The sequence below is a fragment of the Lynx rufus genome, unplaced genomic scaffold, assembly GCF_022079265.1.
Source record: "Lynx rufus isolate CCGP_SWC_20201006 ecotype Redwood Valley unplaced genomic scaffold, mLynRuf1.p SCAF_3, whole genome shotgun sequence".
Classification (NCBI taxonomy): domain Eukaryota; kingdom Metazoa; phylum Chordata; class Mammalia; order Carnivora; family Felidae; genus Lynx; species Lynx rufus.
The window spans coordinates 1602442-1619633 of NW_025814845.1; the positions used below are offsets into that span (position 1 = coordinate 1602442).

The 17192-nt window shown below is 62.1% G+C and overlaps 1 protein-coding gene across 1 annotated transcript in view; it reads right to left on the reverse strand.

Annotated features, from left to right (window-relative positions):
- Positions 1-261: 261 nt before the first annotated feature.
- Positions 262-17192, reverse strand: part of WFS1 (wolframin ER transmembrane glycoprotein) — a 29085-nt gene continuing 12154 nt past the window's right edge. Inside the window, exons 3-8 of the mRNA XM_047091601.1 lie at positions 13982-14064; positions 12799-12943; positions 10597-10767; positions 9009-9089; positions 6283-6428; positions 262-2172 (exon numbers count right to left, since the gene is read on the reverse strand). Of these exons, the coding sequence (XP_046947557.1) occupies positions 364-2172; positions 6283-6428; positions 9009-9089; positions 10597-10767; positions 12799-12943; positions 13982-14064 (2435 nt within the window). The 3' untranslated portion in view covers positions 262-363. The remainder of the gene's footprint in view (positions 2173-6282; positions 6429-9008; positions 9090-10596; positions 10768-12798; positions 12944-13981; positions 14065-17192) is intronic.

Sequence of the window (17192 nt, forward strand, 5' to 3'; positions counted from 1 at the left end):
GGGGGGCGGTGCTTGGAAGTGGAGGGGAGGGGGAAGGACTTCCTCTGTAACGTGCTTTCCAGGGCCCAGAACTGCCAGGCTGGAGGGCCCATCAGCTTCGCTCCGCAAGGTCGGGGCTGTGGGTCGAGACGGCATGCAATTTCCAACGTCATCACGTTCCAGGCGGGCAGAGACGAAGCTCACGGAGGTGTGAGCAGGCTGCATGTGACAAGTGCCACATCCACACACGTGCGTGCACGTACACACACACACACACACACACACACTCTCAGCGTTAGTGCTGTGCCCTCTGGCTGGGTGGCCACACGCGGGCTGGAGGTCCTGGCGGGGACACGCGCGGACTCCCCGGCCGGGGACGCGCCCTCACACCGCCGACAGGAACGGGAAGAAGAAGAAGTCGAAGGCGAACTTGACGGCGCCGTGCACGGTGCTGCGCCAGTCGCGCTCGATCTTCACGTGGCGCCGGGCGGGTGTGAGCTGGGCCATGCAGTTGAGGCAGCGGATGGCCTTGAGCTCGAAGACGGGCCACTTGCTGCCCAGGCGGCCCTCCAGGACGGTGCTGAACTCGATGAGGCTGCCCTGGCGCAGGCTGAGCAGCACGTCCTTGAACTCGCCGCTGGCCCGCAGCACGAGGTCCTTGGTGACGTCGTCCTCCTCCGGGCTGCGCGAGCCGTTGGCGCCGCTGTACGGCATGCCCACCGTGATCTCGAACTTGTAGCGGTCGAACTTCTTGATGTGGCAGGGGTGCTTGGCCAGCAGCTTGAGGCGGCACAGCTCCTCCTCGGCCGTGGGCGCCGTGCCGGGGCTGCAGGACGGGTAGGCCTCGCCGTACAGGCAGCGCATCCAGTCGCCGATGAAGACCGGCAGCACGTTGACGGCCGACTCGGCGCTGTTGTCGATGTCCGTCACGCGCACGTACTTGAAGCGGCCCGTCCACGTGACCCTGTGGCCCTCCAGGTGGCTGCACAGGATCTGGGTGCGGGCCATGTTGGTCTCCTTCCAGGCCCGCGGCCCGCACAGGAAGCCGTACTGCTGCCAGGTCAGCGTGGAGTTGTAGACCTTCATGCCCTCCGACCGGTACACGTAGAACCAGCAGAACAGCACGATGGCCGTGATCCACACCAGGATGAGCTTGACGATGGAACTCCGCGTCAGGGACTTCACCACGCCCACCACCGAGAAGTTGGCCTTGGTCCACCAGCGGAACAGCAGGGGGATGCTGCACATCACCAGGGTGACGGCGACCTTGGTGAGCTCCAGGGACAGGAACCAGCGGGCTAACTGCACCACGCCCATGAGCGCCAGGCCGGCCACCAGGATCGGGAGGGCGAACAGGAAGAGGAAGTAGCCCATGCTCGCGCGGATCAGCCCCAGGCCGGTGGACTCCAGCAGGATGACCACAGAGAGTTCGCACCACATGAAGCAGACCAGGTAGGGCACCAGGTAGCAGTAGGTGCCCTTGAAATTCCTCAGCTGCGCCATGCGGAAGAAGAGATAGAGCAGGTAGACGTAGAGCAGGCAGGGGACGCTGACGTTCAGGACGACCAAGTGGCCGAGGGGCACGGTGATGAAGGTCTGGCCCAGGAGCTTCAGGTGGTGCCAGTCGAAGGGCAGGGAGGGCAGGAGGGAGAGCAGGCCAGCGGCCACCTCCGTCACCAGGGCCCTCCGGGTGTAGGGCTCGGCCGAGGTGCTCAGGCTCATGTAGCTGGTGGCCGTGAAGAAGATGGCCACCACGGCCAGCTCGGAGCAGGGGATGAAGTCCTTGCTGGCGACGGGGAAGGAGAAGATGACGAAGAAGACGGACAGCAGGAAGTGGACGTAGGGCTCCAGGTGGTTCCAGCCGAAGTTCACCTCGGCCTGCTCCACGTCCAGGTTGGGCTCGAAGCGCAGGAGCAGGCCCGTGAGGCTGCGGAAGCTCTCCCAGGCCCTGCTGTCCTGGAAAACCTTGAGGGTGCAGATCACCATGGAGACGAAGGACAGGTAGAAGACGACCAGGGGGACGAAGAGGGCGAAGAAGTCGATGGTCAGGTTGCTGATGATGAAGAAGAAGATGAGGGCGTTGATGTGGTGGGTGGGCACGATGGTGGACAGCCAGTGCATGCCCGCCCGGGACGCCATGTCAATCAGGTACTCCTTGATTTCCATGATGGCGTGCAAGGGGTACTTGACCACCTGGGGGGCGGAGACAAAGACGGGGCATCGGAGGCAAGCGGGGACAGGGCCCCCACTGCCGTCCCCGTGACCCGGCCGGCCAGCCTCCCGAGCTCTGCGCGAAGCTAACGGCTCACCCCTGGGCCCCTCGTCCCAGCGGGTCCTTCCCCAGGAATACCCTCTCCACGTGGTGATGTCCTCCCCATGCCCTGCGGTCTATACAGACCCTCCCTCAACTCCACCCAGGCCTGCACGTCCCGGCCCCTGTCCTCTGCACCCCTGGAGCGTGTCCCCTGGCTCCCCTCTCGTGCCAATCTTTGCCAGGGATTCCAGACTCTTGTGAGCCAGTGTCCCCCGTGGGACCCCGAGTCCCTGGGGGAAAGCACCAGGGCTTGTGACCTGATCCCCCACCCCCACCCCCACCGCCAGCAAGGGCTGCCCTGCTGGGCCTCGGCCCCCCAGCCCGCTGAGGAGAGAGGAAGATACTTTCAAGCCCACACAGGGCTCTGAACACTCCCAGGAGCCGCGGTGGCTGTAGGGGCTCCAGAAAGAGCTCCCTGCAAACGGAACCATGGGGGCTCACGTGGTAGGGGCCAGAGGAGAGGTGCTCGCCAGTGGCAGGGACCCTGAGAACCAGCCGCCTGCCACCGCCCACCTCCACACACCCATGCCGCTCAGAGCAGACACGTAACCGACGGCCACTTCTGCAATCTGCACCCAGTGGAGAGGGCAGGGGAGACCACGGCGGAGGCGGGCTGGACCCCACTCCTGCCCGGTTTTCTCTGCAGGACTCCCAGAGGCTCCCGGCCCTGCCAGGGCTCAGGAGGTGTGGTGTGGAGGGCAGGGGTCTGGGTGTGTCTGGAGGGGCAGAGGCGTGGACCCCAGACCACACAAGATCACCCACGTGTGGGGGCACGGAAGCCCGGCTGCCACCCAGAGCCCACCTCACCACTGCCCCGGTGAGGTGGGCACCACGGCCTCCGCCCATGCCCTCGGGACAGGCTCTCTCTGCCTGCCCTGCCGGGGTGTGGAGGAGAAGACTGGCCACGGAGGGGGAGCCTGAGTGAGTGTAACCAAGGGATCACAGCAGGATGTGGCTGGCAGCTACTGGTGACCAAATACCCTGGAAGCAACGGCATGGGGCACGTTCCACAGAGAAGGGGCACCCGGGCTCCTACAGGAGTCCATGGCTCAAAGAACGTGTGTATGCCCACACCTGTCTGTACACACACACACACACACACACACACACACACACACCCGTGTGAAGGGTTACATTCCTTCTCCCGTGTCTGTGACAGCCCAGCTAGGAAATGAACAGATCGGTACCCCAGCTAACTACTCCCCCAGCTCCCCGGGGCTAGTGACCTTCCCGGAAAGCAGACGCCACACTCACACGTGACTGGGGACGGCCACCAGCGAGTGCTGGGCCCTGTAACGTTAGTCTCGGCGGGTACTTGTGATGCTTGGCAGGGGGCAAACAGGCGTCCGCGGACACCCACGGGCTCCGGGCTTCCCCTGGGGGGGCCCCTCTGACACAGAGCCAGGCTGGCTGGAGGTCCACCGCCTCAGAACGAGCGGACAGGTGTGTCAGCGAGGCTGGCGCAGCCGATCCCTGGGGACGGGGGCCTCGCTAGCTAGTGGCAGACGGACTAGAGGCGTCTCCCGGCCGCTGCGGTCAGTGGTCATTCTCCGTGCCCTGCGGCTGGGACCTTGAGATGGGTCTCAAGTTCTCCCCCCAGGCTCCGAGCCACTCACACCTTTTGTTTTTTGCCCTTGAGGCCACACAAAGTAGTTGAGAGGAACTTTCAAGGACAATGAAGCTTCTCCAACCTAATGCCCAGCTTGTCCAGGGTGTCCGGCCTCTGTCGGCTGAGGCCTGAAGGCCATGAGGACCAGGGAGTCCTTCCCTTTCAGGGTCCCAACTCTGTCCCCGGTCACTTCCATCCAGACCCTGCTCTTGGGGACCCACTGGATTGGGAAACAGAAAACCTTTCTGTAGACAAAGTCCAACAAATTAAAACAAGCTGTCCTTTGAGCAGGAAACAGATTTTTAAAAAAACAGCAGGGAGTCAGTTCTACGACAGGAAGGTACAGCGCGCTCTGGCCAGGTCGGAGGTCGTCGGCCGCTCTGCTGACCCAAGAGGCCAGGGGTGTGACGACAGGCCGCTAACCAAGGGGCCCATCTGAGACCCGGCAGGTCACGGCAAGGCTCAGACCCCAGTGAGTGTTCACACGTTGGACCTCGCGATGACTGACGTGAAAACCATGTGGATTTTACTGCATTTACTCTTACGACGGTTTCATCTGCCACAAAAGAGGCCGGCGCGGCCCGGGGCCTGGAGTCTGGAGCCTTCCTGTGGGGGCCACATGCGCTCACGGAGGCACCAGGCGCCTCGCCGGGGCCAGAAGACAGAGCACACTGCTCTTCCTCTGCCTCCAAAAGGCTATAAAAGCTGCAACTTTCATGCTCTGTCTCTCTCTGTCCCAAAAATAAATAAACGTTGAAAAAAAAATAAATAAAATAAAATAAAATAAAAGCTGCAACAGCCTCCAGTTTTGGAGACACCTGCTAGGATTCACCGTCTCTTTGGCAAAAGACTTTTAATGAGACAAACTATAGAGGCATCCAAGTGCTCTGATGGTTTCAAAACCTGAAGGAAACTCAGAGCCCCGTGTACTTCTTGTCAGAGTACTTTAAATCTCTTTCCCAGAAAGGACTCTCAGACGTCTCCCAACACTGAGAGTGACAGAATTTACTGTCCCAGCCAGGCTGCTTTGCAAACAGGCATCATTAGGGGGGACAGTGCAGGCCTGCCCGCAGGCCCTCCAGACTCACCCTTTCACCTCTGACCCTCACTGCATTTTGGAAGCACCTCGGCTTGGCCAAGAACAACGGCCAGGGCCCCACCCCCCTTGTCTCCAGTTCTAAGGAAACTAAAAGCAACTATCTGTGAACTCACAGCCCCAGCCTGTCAGAGTGGACCTTCAATAAAGTCGTGACCTCCCTTGGTCAAGCTCCTTGGCCATCCTGGCCTGTGGCCCGCCACAGCACCTGATCTCGGGGGACTCACGCAGCTCGCTGGTTGGTCCCGAGCGCGGCCACCGCGCCGGCCGCCCCGGTCTGAGCCTCCGCATCTGGGCTCCTGTCAGGTGCTACACCAAGCTGTCTCCGGCACGGGGACTCCCCATGCTTCCTTGTCCCCCCAGCTCCTGCCTGCTGGCGGCCCAGCCGTCGCCTGCCCCTCTGCCCCACTGATGGTGATTCACCCCGGTTCCCACTCAGCTCGCACCACACGGGTGCTCGGACGACTAACGCCACGAGCTTCTCGATGATTCGTCTGCTCAGAGCCGCTCGTGCCGGGTCAGGCAGCCAGGCTTGCGGAATCACGGCAGACTCTGCAAGTCAGAGAGCTGACCTGGGGAACCGCCTGCACCGTGGTCTCAATGGCGTGACCAGGGAAGTGAAAGCTGTCACAGAAGGGGCATGGCCCGCCATCCCTGCCTTCTGCACGTATTTGTATGCCCCGTGCTTGCTCCTCACTGTCTGTGGTTGCTCGCGGGCCGACAGTGGGGGCCAGAGTGTCTCCCTTCCGTCCGGCCAGCCCACAGTGACCTCTGCTACTATCCACACTGCACTTGGCTTTCCCCCGAGCCCCCGCGGATCTGGGTAAACAGGGACCGGCAGGATCCTCACGGTCTCTCAGTACCAGCACTCTGCGTCTGGGGAAAGGCATCTTTGCAAAACCGACCTCCATTCCGTGCCGTAAACGGATCATTTTTCAAAATGACAAGGTCTCGGTGAAAGTCGGACTCCAGAGCCTGCCACTCTGCTGCCTGTGGTGTTCCGCGGAGAACGGCCCGGGGGGTACCCGTGCTCGTCCGTCACACCCGCGCATGACCGCCCCGCCTGCGTCCCTGGGTTTGGAGCCTGAGTGCATGTGAAAGGCCCCTCTCTCGAGAACACACCCTCATGCAGTTATGGGGACCATCCCTACGGGGCACGCCTCCCCAGACAAGCTGCCCAGTCCCGGAGGCTCCCGTGTCACAGCGGCCTCCTGCCCGTTCCTTCCTGCATGGCACCAGGCTGCACGGTGATCGCCCTCTGGCTGGGCCCCCGGCCCCACTCACCTTCAGGCGCAGGGGCAGGTCCTCGGGGCTCTTGCCCACCAGCTCATCGTCGTCATCGTCCTGCAGGAACAGGTTGGCGGGGATGATGCCCTTGGCGTACTTCTTGGTGATCTCCACGAAGTCATCCAGCGCTATGTAGCTCTTGGCTGGGGCACAAGAGAGAACGGCACAGGGTCCGCCCACACCGCGAGCACACGGTCACCCCGCACGGATGGGCAAGGCAGGGGACGGTGGCTGGGCCCCGGCGGAGGGAGGCCGAGCACGCCAGGCACAAACCTCTCTGTCCTGGACAGACAGGCGGGCACAGACGGGCCAACCGGAGGAGAGCAGGCACCCTGCCTCCTCGCCTTGGGGACAGCAGTCCCTCCCTTGAACCTCCCGCTGCCCAGCTCTCAACACCAGGGTCTGCCCCCACCAGCCCTGCAGCCACCTCCTCTCCTTCAGCCCTGGCTTCTCCCAGCTCTGGTGACGGCCACCTGCAGCCCACGGCCCAGCCACCTGCCCCCCCTCCACTCAGCGTGCATCCACTGAAGACCTACTACGTGCCAGGCACCGTACTAAGCACTGGGAAGGCCTGGTATGTGCGCACGGACCCAACGTTTGCACAAGTCTGGACTCCTGGTCTAGTGGGGTCGTGCTAAAGACAGCTGGCTGCCAGACGTGACCGGCTGCCCCCCGGAACTGTCCTCCAGGCAGAGGGAGAGAGGGGAGCCCGGGGAGGTGCAGTGAGTGACTCGGCACAGAGACCACCATCGTGAATGGGCCGCCAGCCCCAGGGCTGCCGTTCGCCAGGCGCTTCTGAGGCCTCCCACGCGGGGACTGCGTTCTGGACACTGGGGACAGAAGCCCATCGCAGAAAAGAGCAACAGACAGCAGCAAGAGCAAAGGACACAGTGTCTGGAACGCAGTGAGCACCACGGAGAGGGTGGGGCGCAGACAAGGGGCTGTTCCTTAACACGAGCCGGGGTAGCGGCAAGGGTCAAGACCGGGCAGCCTTGGCGGGGCCCACACAGGGACAGGTAAGGCTGGAGCCGACATGGAACAAGCAGGGGAGCAAATGGGGCCCAGTGGCCTGGCCCAGGCTGTGTGACTGGGCTCATGGGTGGCCTCTGATGCCACGAAACTGGCCACCAAGGCGTGGCGTGTGGACACAATGGGGCGTAAGGATGAGTCACCAAGGCCTTGGACAGAGCCATTCTGGTGGGATGACGCGCGGAAGGTCCCGGGAGAAGTGGGGAGAGGAGCCAAGAAACGGACCGCATGTGCACCTTTCCACCTTCCTTAGAAAGGGGAGCAGAGAAACAGGGCAGGTGGCTGCTATGGGCACAAGGGGCCCAGAGAGGGTCTCGTCTTCATTTTCTGAGGTGGGAGAATAGGCACATGTTCATAAGCTGCTGGGAATGTCCCAGTGAGGAGGGGGGGTCGGCAGCCCAAGCCAGAGGGGAGGCCGGCCTGGCCGCCTGATGGCAGGGCTGGGACCCGTGGACGGCACTGTCCACACCCGCCTGGAGAGGCCACGTCTCTGCCCAGCTCTCAGCGCAGGTGGGCCTCAGGCCCATCCCTCCCAGCCCAGAGCACGTGGTCTCCCCCAGGACCCCGTGACCTTCTGGCAGTTACGAGGTCCGCAGGAGAGCTCCGAGCCGTTAATCATAAAATCCCCAGGGTGGAGAAGGCAGAGCTGAGCAGGGACCTTCCGATATCGCCACACGCAGTCCTATTTCAGGAGGAACTGACCCTCACGAACCTCTGCCCAGAGGCGCGCCTCACCCCAGACAGGCTCCCGGCACCTCTGCGCAAAAAACCCCCTTAAAACCTCCCATCCTTCTGGTTCCTATCGGCCATACACTTTCCTCTCCGCTTCAGGGTCCTACATGCCTGGGGCCTTGGGGAAGCCAGGCCCAGGATGCGCTATGCCCCCAGAGTTCCAATGACACGTCAGAGACAGACGGTGAGAAGGGGGGAAGCACGCCCCCCCCTCCACCCCCGTACAGAAGCTCTCAGGGCTGGTGGGGCCCTCGGCCCTCTAATCTGACCACCACTGTGCAGAAGGGGAAACTGAGCCCCAGGGAGGAAAGCCAGGCCTGCCTGAGGTCAGGAGGAGAGTGTGTGGCCGAGCTGGGGGAGGACCCAGGCCTCCTGTCGGTGGTGAGCAGCCCCTGGGCCCCTCCCGTCTGTCTCCCCTGGAACTCGGGCCCCGGGGAACTCTGACCACCACCACCCGGCCGGGCAGCTGCACACAGAGCATCTGGGGACCTCTCCTAACTGGATGCCCCAAATCCCCCATTCCCGACTTTCCCGCAGCCCGTGCTGGGGGGGGCCCCCACACTCCCTGCTGGGAGCCCCCCCCCAACTGCCCCGCCAGGCCATTGTGTGCGGTTCCCTCCCCTTTACCCTTCAGGGGCTGCCTCCTCATCCTTGCAGACTTACTCAGGCACCCCAGATGCACTCACCTTCCCCCCATCCCTCTGCCCTGCAGGGACCGTCACACTGCCCTCTCTGTGCCCTGTCCCTCTTCCCTCCAGGCCATGCGCTCCTGCTGGGCAGAGTCCAGATCCCACTGTCCAGAACACCGACAGCCCCAGATGGGCTGGGAAGAGAAGTCCGTCCCGCCTCCAAGGCCTTGGGGCATGTGCTGTGGTGCCCAAGGGGTGGAGGTGGTGCCCGGCTTGGGGGCCTAACGGCTGGGCCAAAGCTGTCACAGGTGCGGGACTGGAGGCCATACTCACATTCGCTGCTAACCAAGCGCTCCAGCACCCGCCTCTGCTTCTGTAGGGACTTGGGGACTGGGCCTGGCTGTGCCCCTCCATCTGTAAGTGACAGAGCAGACAGAGAAATCAGAGAACAGGACTAACCGTTCCCACATGCCCTGCGGCCCTCCGGAAACCGGCCCCTGAACTCTGGGGGCTGCAGGGCCTGGGGCCTCCTCGTAGCCCTTGGTGGGCACAGTGAGGGCCACCTCTGAGCCTCTGCCCACGAGGCCGACTTGGCACCCAGGGGGCACAGCCACCTCCTCTGCGCATGCAGCCAGGGCAGAGGACACACCGCAGTTTCTGGTCGGCATAAGCTTTGCTGGCACCATCCCTTGGCATGATTTTCCCCTGATTCTCCGAACAGACGGAGCGCCTGGGGCCACGGGTCAGGCCTCTCCCGGTCTCCCCAGCCCTGGTGCTGGAAGGGGCCCCACAAGAGTCTGCGCAACGGCTGAGCGCTGAGCCGGGACTGAAGAATTCTGCTCCTTTGTCAACATCCACCACCTGCCGCGCCCCCAATCTGGCAAGCATTCCAGTCTGCCTGCCAGGCGCCGAGGCGTGCCTTCGCAGGGTCAGGTCAGGCAGTGACAACACGAGGTGAGAAGCACTGTGACCGAGAGTGACCGGGGGCCACAGGGGCCCGGACACGCTGGGACTGCCTCGGGGCGGGGGGGCAGCGGGTGGGGGCTGACCTATGGCACTGCAGGGCCCCTGGGGCTCCAGGGGGCGGCCCCGAGCTCGGCACAGCAAGCATGCCTCTCCGGGTGCTGCCGCCCAAGCCCCAGGCCTCACGGACGCCTCGGCTCGGCCCCAGCACCGAGAGAGCTGAGAGCCAAGAGAGCGGGCTGGTCGCCAGAGGTCTAGTCAGACAGGGGTCCTGCCCAGAGACCCCAGGAGAAGGGGCAAAGGTGTCCACCGGGCAGCCTTCTCTGCTGCTGGCAGGTGGCCCCAGGCCCTGTCGTGTGTACCCAAGGGCAGGAATCAACTTTCTGAACAGCGGGAGGCAGGTGCTCCTCGAGCTGATGAAGAGGAAAAAGCCAGGTCGGGCCCTGGGAAACGAAGGGGCCGTACCCAGCCAGGGATGCCCGCTCTTCTGCCCGATCTGTCCTTCTGGCTGGCTGCCGGGTCAGGAAACTGGGGGAGGGGCTGTGGAGGCCGGAGATGAGGCCTGCCTCAGGGAGGCCATCAGAGCCACAGCCGGCCCCACACCCCTGGAACCGCGAGTCCCTGCCGGCATCTGCTACTCTCCCCCAGCTTCCGTCCCCTCAGGAGGAGCAGGACACCCTAAGAATGACATGATCTACAGCTCTGCCTGTGGGCGCCCAGCCCATCGACCGTTCCAGAGCTCAGGACACGGCTTAGGAAGGGGACCCCAAGAACAGGATGGCACCCCAGGAGGGACCCTCCCTGAGCCTTACTTAGAGGAGACCCATGAGGTCTCCGAGACAAGGTCCCTGGGAGCCCCCAGTTAGGCTCCCAGAGTCCCCATAGGGAAGCCCCCAGAATTCCGGAGAAGCCCATGAGGTGCCCGCGGGAAGGGCTGGTCCCCACGAGGCTCGCGTACCGTGCTCGTTGACCTGCCCGACGTTCTCCAGCAGCTCTGACACAGCCACCTGCTTCTTCTTCTTGGGGTTGAGCTTCCAGTACATGACCAGGGCCGCCTTGCGCACGGCCCGCTCCAGGTCAGTCTCGGAGGAGAGCTGCCTCACCTCCTGCTCGTTCTCGAAAGTGATGCCTAGGAGACAAGAGGCATTAAAGGCCTCATCCCGCCCGCCTGGGTGTCCTTAGCGATGCTCTGGGCCCAGACCAGCTCTGCTGCGGGGGCTTGGGAGGGGACTCAGGCGACAGGTTTTGCAGGCGCCTGTGGTCACCAGGGCAGAAACAGACGTTTGACCAAAAAGGCCATCTGGCCAAGTCCCGGACTTTCCAGCTCAGAGCATGGCCTGGCCCTGCAGGAGGCGACCCCGGGGGGCAGGCGGCCAGGGAGTCAGAGACAAACAGGGTGGCAGGTAACCATGGGCGTCAGAGACACGTAACCAGGGTCACCGGCCTGGGTGCAAGAGCGGGACTCCCCTGTGTCCACGGCACTTCCCGGGCACTGCCCCTCCTAAGACGGCCGGGAAAGCTGTGTCCCCGCACTGCTGCCTTTCCGAGGGAGACAGAGACTCGCCACAGAGAGAGACGGGATTTTTTTCTCCCTTTACACATCTTCCAAATTTTCCACCTGAGCACACGTTTCTCTCAAGATCAGGAAGCACCCAACGTGAGAAAGTGGGGGTGCGGAGCACGTGAGGCCGCTCCCGGCCCCGTCTAGCACCCGCCCTGGGTCCCGGGGTCCTGACTCGAGCCCCTCTTCCGGGCCACGTGGGCCATGGGCCACACTGACTCAGGCCAGCACCCGGCCCTCCCTCCTGCTCCAGAACGGGAGGGTGGGCTGGCGAGAAATCCCGGCTAACAGAACGCCACCATTCCAGGTTTTCAGAGGCACTAGCCCCATTTCCAAAGAAAGCAGATTCTATATAAAAAATGTAATTCTAAAAACGGTACAATACAAAACCAGAAGAAAATACACCAGACTACAAAGCGTTTTCTTTCTGGGTTTCCAAGTTATGAGTAATTTGTATCTTTCTGTTTTCTATGTATTCCACATTTTATATGATAAGCATCAAACACTTCTACAATCTGGAGAAACTTTGTTTAAAAAAAACCCGTTATGACATACCCGTTCCTTTGTCTCAAGATGGGAAGCCCCCAGAAGCACACTGCTCCACGGCACCAGGGACAAGCCATTTCCCTTGGGCAGGATAATGGAATATGCGACCACACGTGGCCGGGCTCTGTCTCGCTGTCCCCCCCACCGCCCTCCACATCTGTTCCCTTCCAGGCATGAATGCATCTGAGCAGATCTTCACTGGCCCACGGTCTCCCAGCCGTTCGGCCCAGACCGGATGCAAAGTCAGTCCAGGGAGTTCCATCCTGACCTCCGGCCACTGTCACATTGTCCTCCTGCATCACAGGGAAGCTGACTCTCCAATGGCTCTATGATCCACTCCTCAATCTGGATTCGAACTCAGAAGGGATCTACTCACAGACACCTACACACACTAAAGATAGGATGGGCGGCTTTGTTGGCTAAACATCCCATGTTATGCTCTGGAAACAACGTCCAAATGACAAAAGCACTGGCAAAACAGAATTTACACTTATTTCTCGAGAGCGTCACCAGCTTCAGGGGCATCTGGGTGGCCGGTCGGTTGGGTGTCCGACTTCGGCTCAGGTCATGACCTCACAGTTCGTGGGTTCAAGCCTCCCCGTCAGGCTATGTGCTGACAGCTCGGAGCCTGGAGCCAGCTTCGGATTCTGTGTCTCCTCTCTCTCTGCCCCTCCCACTCTTACTGTCTCCCTCTCTCACTCAAAAACACACATTAAAAAAAAAAACCCATAGGGGCACCCAGGTGGCTCAGTCGGCTGAGCTTCCGACCTCGGCTCAGGTCATGATCTCGCGGTCCGTGAGTTCGAGCCCCCGTCAGGCTCTGTGCGGACAGCTCGGAGCCTGGAGCCTGCTTCCGATTCTGTGTCTCCTCTCTCTGTTCCTCCCCCACTCATGCTCTGACTCTCTCTGTCTCAAAAATAAATGAACGTTAAAAAAAACCCCAATAAAACAAAAAGAGTGCCACCAGCTTCGTATTCTCCCCCTGCTGTTACGTGCTGATGTAGCAAGAAGCCGTGTGTCCCCGGCAGCCACCGCAGCCTCCCGCGGGCCCACCTTTCCTGTCCGCCAGGCACCGGCGGAGAAGCTTCACCGCCTCACGCCGGCCCTGCTTCGCGGCGAGGATGAGCCAGCTCACGGCAGTGCAGTTGTTCAGCTCCTCGTCTGCGTCGCTGGCGAGCTGCAGGTAGTGTTTCCCCACCTGCGGGCGAGAACCTGGTCAGGCCGCGCTCCACAGCAGTCCCCACACGCATGCGCCGGGGCTCCGGCTCTGTGTGCCGGCCCCGACCTGCTCCCCATGGCCGCGCAAGCTCCGGCTTCCAGACCCTGTCCTGCCCCAGTGTCCCAGGCCAGCCCGCCTCCCCGACCCCATCACCCAGGCCGGCCCGTCCCCCCCGACCCCGTCACCCAGGCCGGCCCGTCCCCCCCGACCCCCGTCACCCAGGCCGGCCCGTCCCCCCCGACCCCCGTCACCCAGGCCGGCCCGTCCCCCCCCGACCCCCGTCACCCAGGCCGGCCCGCCTCCCCGACCCCCGTCACCAGGCCAGCCCGTCCCCCCCGACCCCCGTCACCCAGGCCAGCCCGTCCCCCCCGACCCCCGTCACCCAGGCCAGCCCGTCCCCCCCCGACCCCCGTCACCCAGGCCAGCCCGTCCCCCCCCGACCCCGTCACCCAGGCCAGCCCGTCCCCCCCGACCCCCGTCACCCAGGCCAGCCCGTCCCCCCCCGACCCCCGTCACCCAGGCCAGCCCGTCCCCCCCGGGCCCCGTCACCCAGGCCAGCCCGTCCCCCCCCGACCCCGTCACCCAGGCCAGCCCGCCTCCCCGACCCCGTCACTCAGGCCAGCCCATCTCCCCACCCCACCTTCTGGGAGCTTCAGACCTGCACCAGGTTGGGCCTGTGAGACCCTCTCAGCAGCCCCCGGGGAGGGTATGGTGCCCCCTCTACAGAGGACATGAGAGGAGAGTGGAGGTGCTGAGGGCAGGCAGGAGGTGGGGAAGGTGTCCCAGAGGAGGAGGGGCCCAAGATGAGGCGTGAGCCGGACACGGGAGAGAACGCGGGGGTCCCCAGAGGAGTGGCGGGAGGCAGAACGACACGGAGACCATGGAAGAGAGGGGGCCTTGCACACAGCGCGTAGTCAGCCGGCTTCCCTGCTGCCTGTTCCCAGGGCACCCGCCCCTCGCAGGGCCGCCACGTGGTGGGGCCGAGGCCTGAGCCTCCCACCCACATGCCGTCCTCACCTCCGTCTGTGCCTTGGGGTCCCCCGCCTTGGCCTTGTCCAGGACTTCCTCAAAGGGCATTTCCACATCCCCCTTCACGGGCCCTTTAGCACAGAAGAGAAGCAGACAGAACGTCACAAGGCCGGTCCTTGTCGCTCGTTGGGAGTGGAGGGGACTGCGAGAATGTGCTCGACCCGGGGTAGCTCTGTGGAAATCCAGGCCAGACGTGGAGAGAAAACTCCAGAAAGCTGCCATCCAGGATGCAGACAGCCCCAGAGCACGGACAGCAAACCTGCCACGGACGGGGGTCTTCAGCAGCGGCTCAGAGCGGCGGGAAGGACACGGGGGCCCCGACCCCAGTCCCACCGCCACGCCTGAGGGCAGGCCTGCTTGAACTGGGGCTCCAGAAAGATCCCAGGGCTCCAGCGGGAAAGCCCCTGACCCAGATAAACACCTGTGCCCCAATAAACACTCCAAATCCATGTTTTCCAAGACTGTCGTCTACATACACCCAACTTTTGGGGGTCACAATCTGTGCACGCACATTTTGACATATACACGTTTACAACAGTGAATCGTAACCGACCTCCCACATTACCCTGCGGTGAAATCCAGCATTGCCACAGTTCAGAGATCCGGTCGGAGGAACACGCCCAGGGTGCCGGGCCCCTCCACTCCACTGGGCCCTTACGTGATTCCCAATACCCCCTAGTTGTATGAAACGGTGCCACAAACCACTCCGTGTATGTGTTTCCTTTGGGGGTTACTCTCCTGGCACAGCCCTTGCAGTTGAATCCTAGGCCCAAGGCCCAAACAGCTACGGCTCACGCTACAGCCTAGTCTCCAAAAAGTTACCCCAAGTTACACAGCGTCGTGGAACCATACCAACGTCACCGCAACCTTACCAGCAGTCGGCAGCGTGACAATAAACAATTTGTTCAAAAACAAATCCTTTTTTACCAGTGCCTGTCTTTGATTTCCACAACCGATATTCGGGGGCCCACATCCGGCTCCTCTCCCGCCTCCATTCACCCCGCATCCCACCTTGGCAGGCATAAGACACCTCGCAGTAGCTCGCGGGATGCGGCCGCAGCACTGCTGACTTCAGAGCAGGTGCTTATGAGACACGACAGCCTCCTCACTCTCTAGATGTTTCTGGAAACGGGAGGCAGAATGAAGGGAAACAAAAACGGTCCCCAGTAACAACACCCGATGACCAGCCTTCCTGACCGGTTCATCCAGGCCCTTCCCAGCTCTGCCTGTGTCAGCCAAGGCCACAGGCTGCTGCACTCCGGGCACCCGAGTCCACGGGCCACAGGACTCCGGGGGGATGCGACAGGGGTCTGAGCCAACACGGCCCACAGGTTCAAAGGCAGAGAGGCACAGGGGACTGAGGACACAGCTCCAAGAGGGGAGGCTTCTTCTCAAGACCTCACGCTAAGGGACACACACTATCGCCCTCCTGGTGGGCGGTTGGAAAATACCCTCCCTGAGGAGTTCGGACTGGACTTCCTCCCTGAGGTCCCCGGGGACCCTGCCAGCAATGGCCTCAGCACGCCCACCCTGCCTGTCCTCGCGGCCAGGACCCTGGCGCCTCCTGAGCCAACCAGCAAGGTCACTTCTCCCTTCTGGCTGTTGTCCCAGCCCCTCCAGCCCCTGGATGCGCTCTCTGGCCTAGAACAGGAGAACACAAAGCCTGCAGGCTCCCAGGGAAGGAGTGTGGCGTGGAGAGAAATCTAACCTGTGTGTGACTGTGCCTTCAACGTCGAAGTGCTGTGTGACCTAGCCAGTTATTTTCAACCTAATCGTTAATATCCATCCAACAGGACGGTTATAAAGAACGAGATACTTCGTATGAAGTGGCTGGGTCAGAGCCAGCATTCCCAAAACGTAGGTTTCTTTTCTGCCCATGCTCCCCACCTCTCAGCTGACCCCAGGGCCTTTGCTCTTCGGTGACACTGCACTTCCCACCATAGCACCCATGGGGCGCCTCCCACAAGTTCGAAACTTTTCTTAACCAAATTCACAAGCCCACATTCTTTTTGCGCCTTAATCAGGATATAGAAGACTCGAGCATATATCTGTTGGCTACAAAGATTCTGTCCGTGATTAATTTTTCACAGAAGTTACTCACAGCCTGACATTTCGAGAAGTCTCGTTGAAATACATGCCACACCTTTATTATTCCAGCTCCCATTTGGCACTGACATAAATACTTCTCTACCGCTCAAGTGTCGGGCCCACGCTGCAGACCCATCAGAGGGCTCTGGCTTTTTCCGTGTAAGTAGGAGCCTTCCCACAGGTCACAGGCTTACTGTTCAGCCCCGTAAAGGACGCCCCCAGAAGCTGGCTGAGTCAGCATGGACCACAGACCACGAAACACACTATTCTGTGCATGTCTGACCCGCGTTCCTGTCTTTCTCTGATAGTAGCACTTTGATGCCCCTCTTGGGTACCCACCCTTCCCCATCTCGGTCCTCGAGGTCCGGTGGCATTGTCCCTCAATGCAGGGTGGGTACAGCACGCCCTCCTGGCCCATCAGAAGCCTCTGTCTCCCTGACCACAGCGCCTGGTTCAGAGATGGACACAGACCCAAGCCAGGCCAGCGGGGTCTGTGCTGAACTATCGGGGAGCAGGCTTCCTTCCGCTAGGACTCGGCTGATGGATGCCCCCCGGGAGCCCCGGAAGGCCGCCCGGTGAGGACAGCCCACCAGAGGGAGGGAGGGTGGAGCTGGGGCTCCTGATCACGTCCTCTGAGCCCCTGCATCCAGCCACGTGTAGAGCCAGCACAGCCTACACTCTGCAGATCCACGGGACTGAGAAATTCCTCTCAGCTCCTGATTTCTCGCTTACGTCCATTTACGCTGTGTTTCTGTGTCACTTACGACCGAAGGGGTCCTGGCTCGAACTCACTATTGAAGAGCTGCCTATCACGAAGCAGCAAGAGCTGCGTGGCCTTGGGCAGGTCCGCACACCTCTGCCGGAGCCCACGGAGACCCACGTATACACCGACCCCCGTCTTTTCGTTGTTTGTGCCCACAGACCCCGGGCCCTGCTGACCTGGTACGTGACCCTTCATCTTCTCCGGAGCTGGTGAGGTGAGCAGAGCCCCCAGGATGCCGTCCCCTCTTCCCAGCAGGGCCCACTGCTATCTTCCCTCCGCAACCCGGGATGCAGTGTCCACACGGTGTCTCCAAGCTCCCACCAGCCTTCGTGGGGACGATCCGTCCAG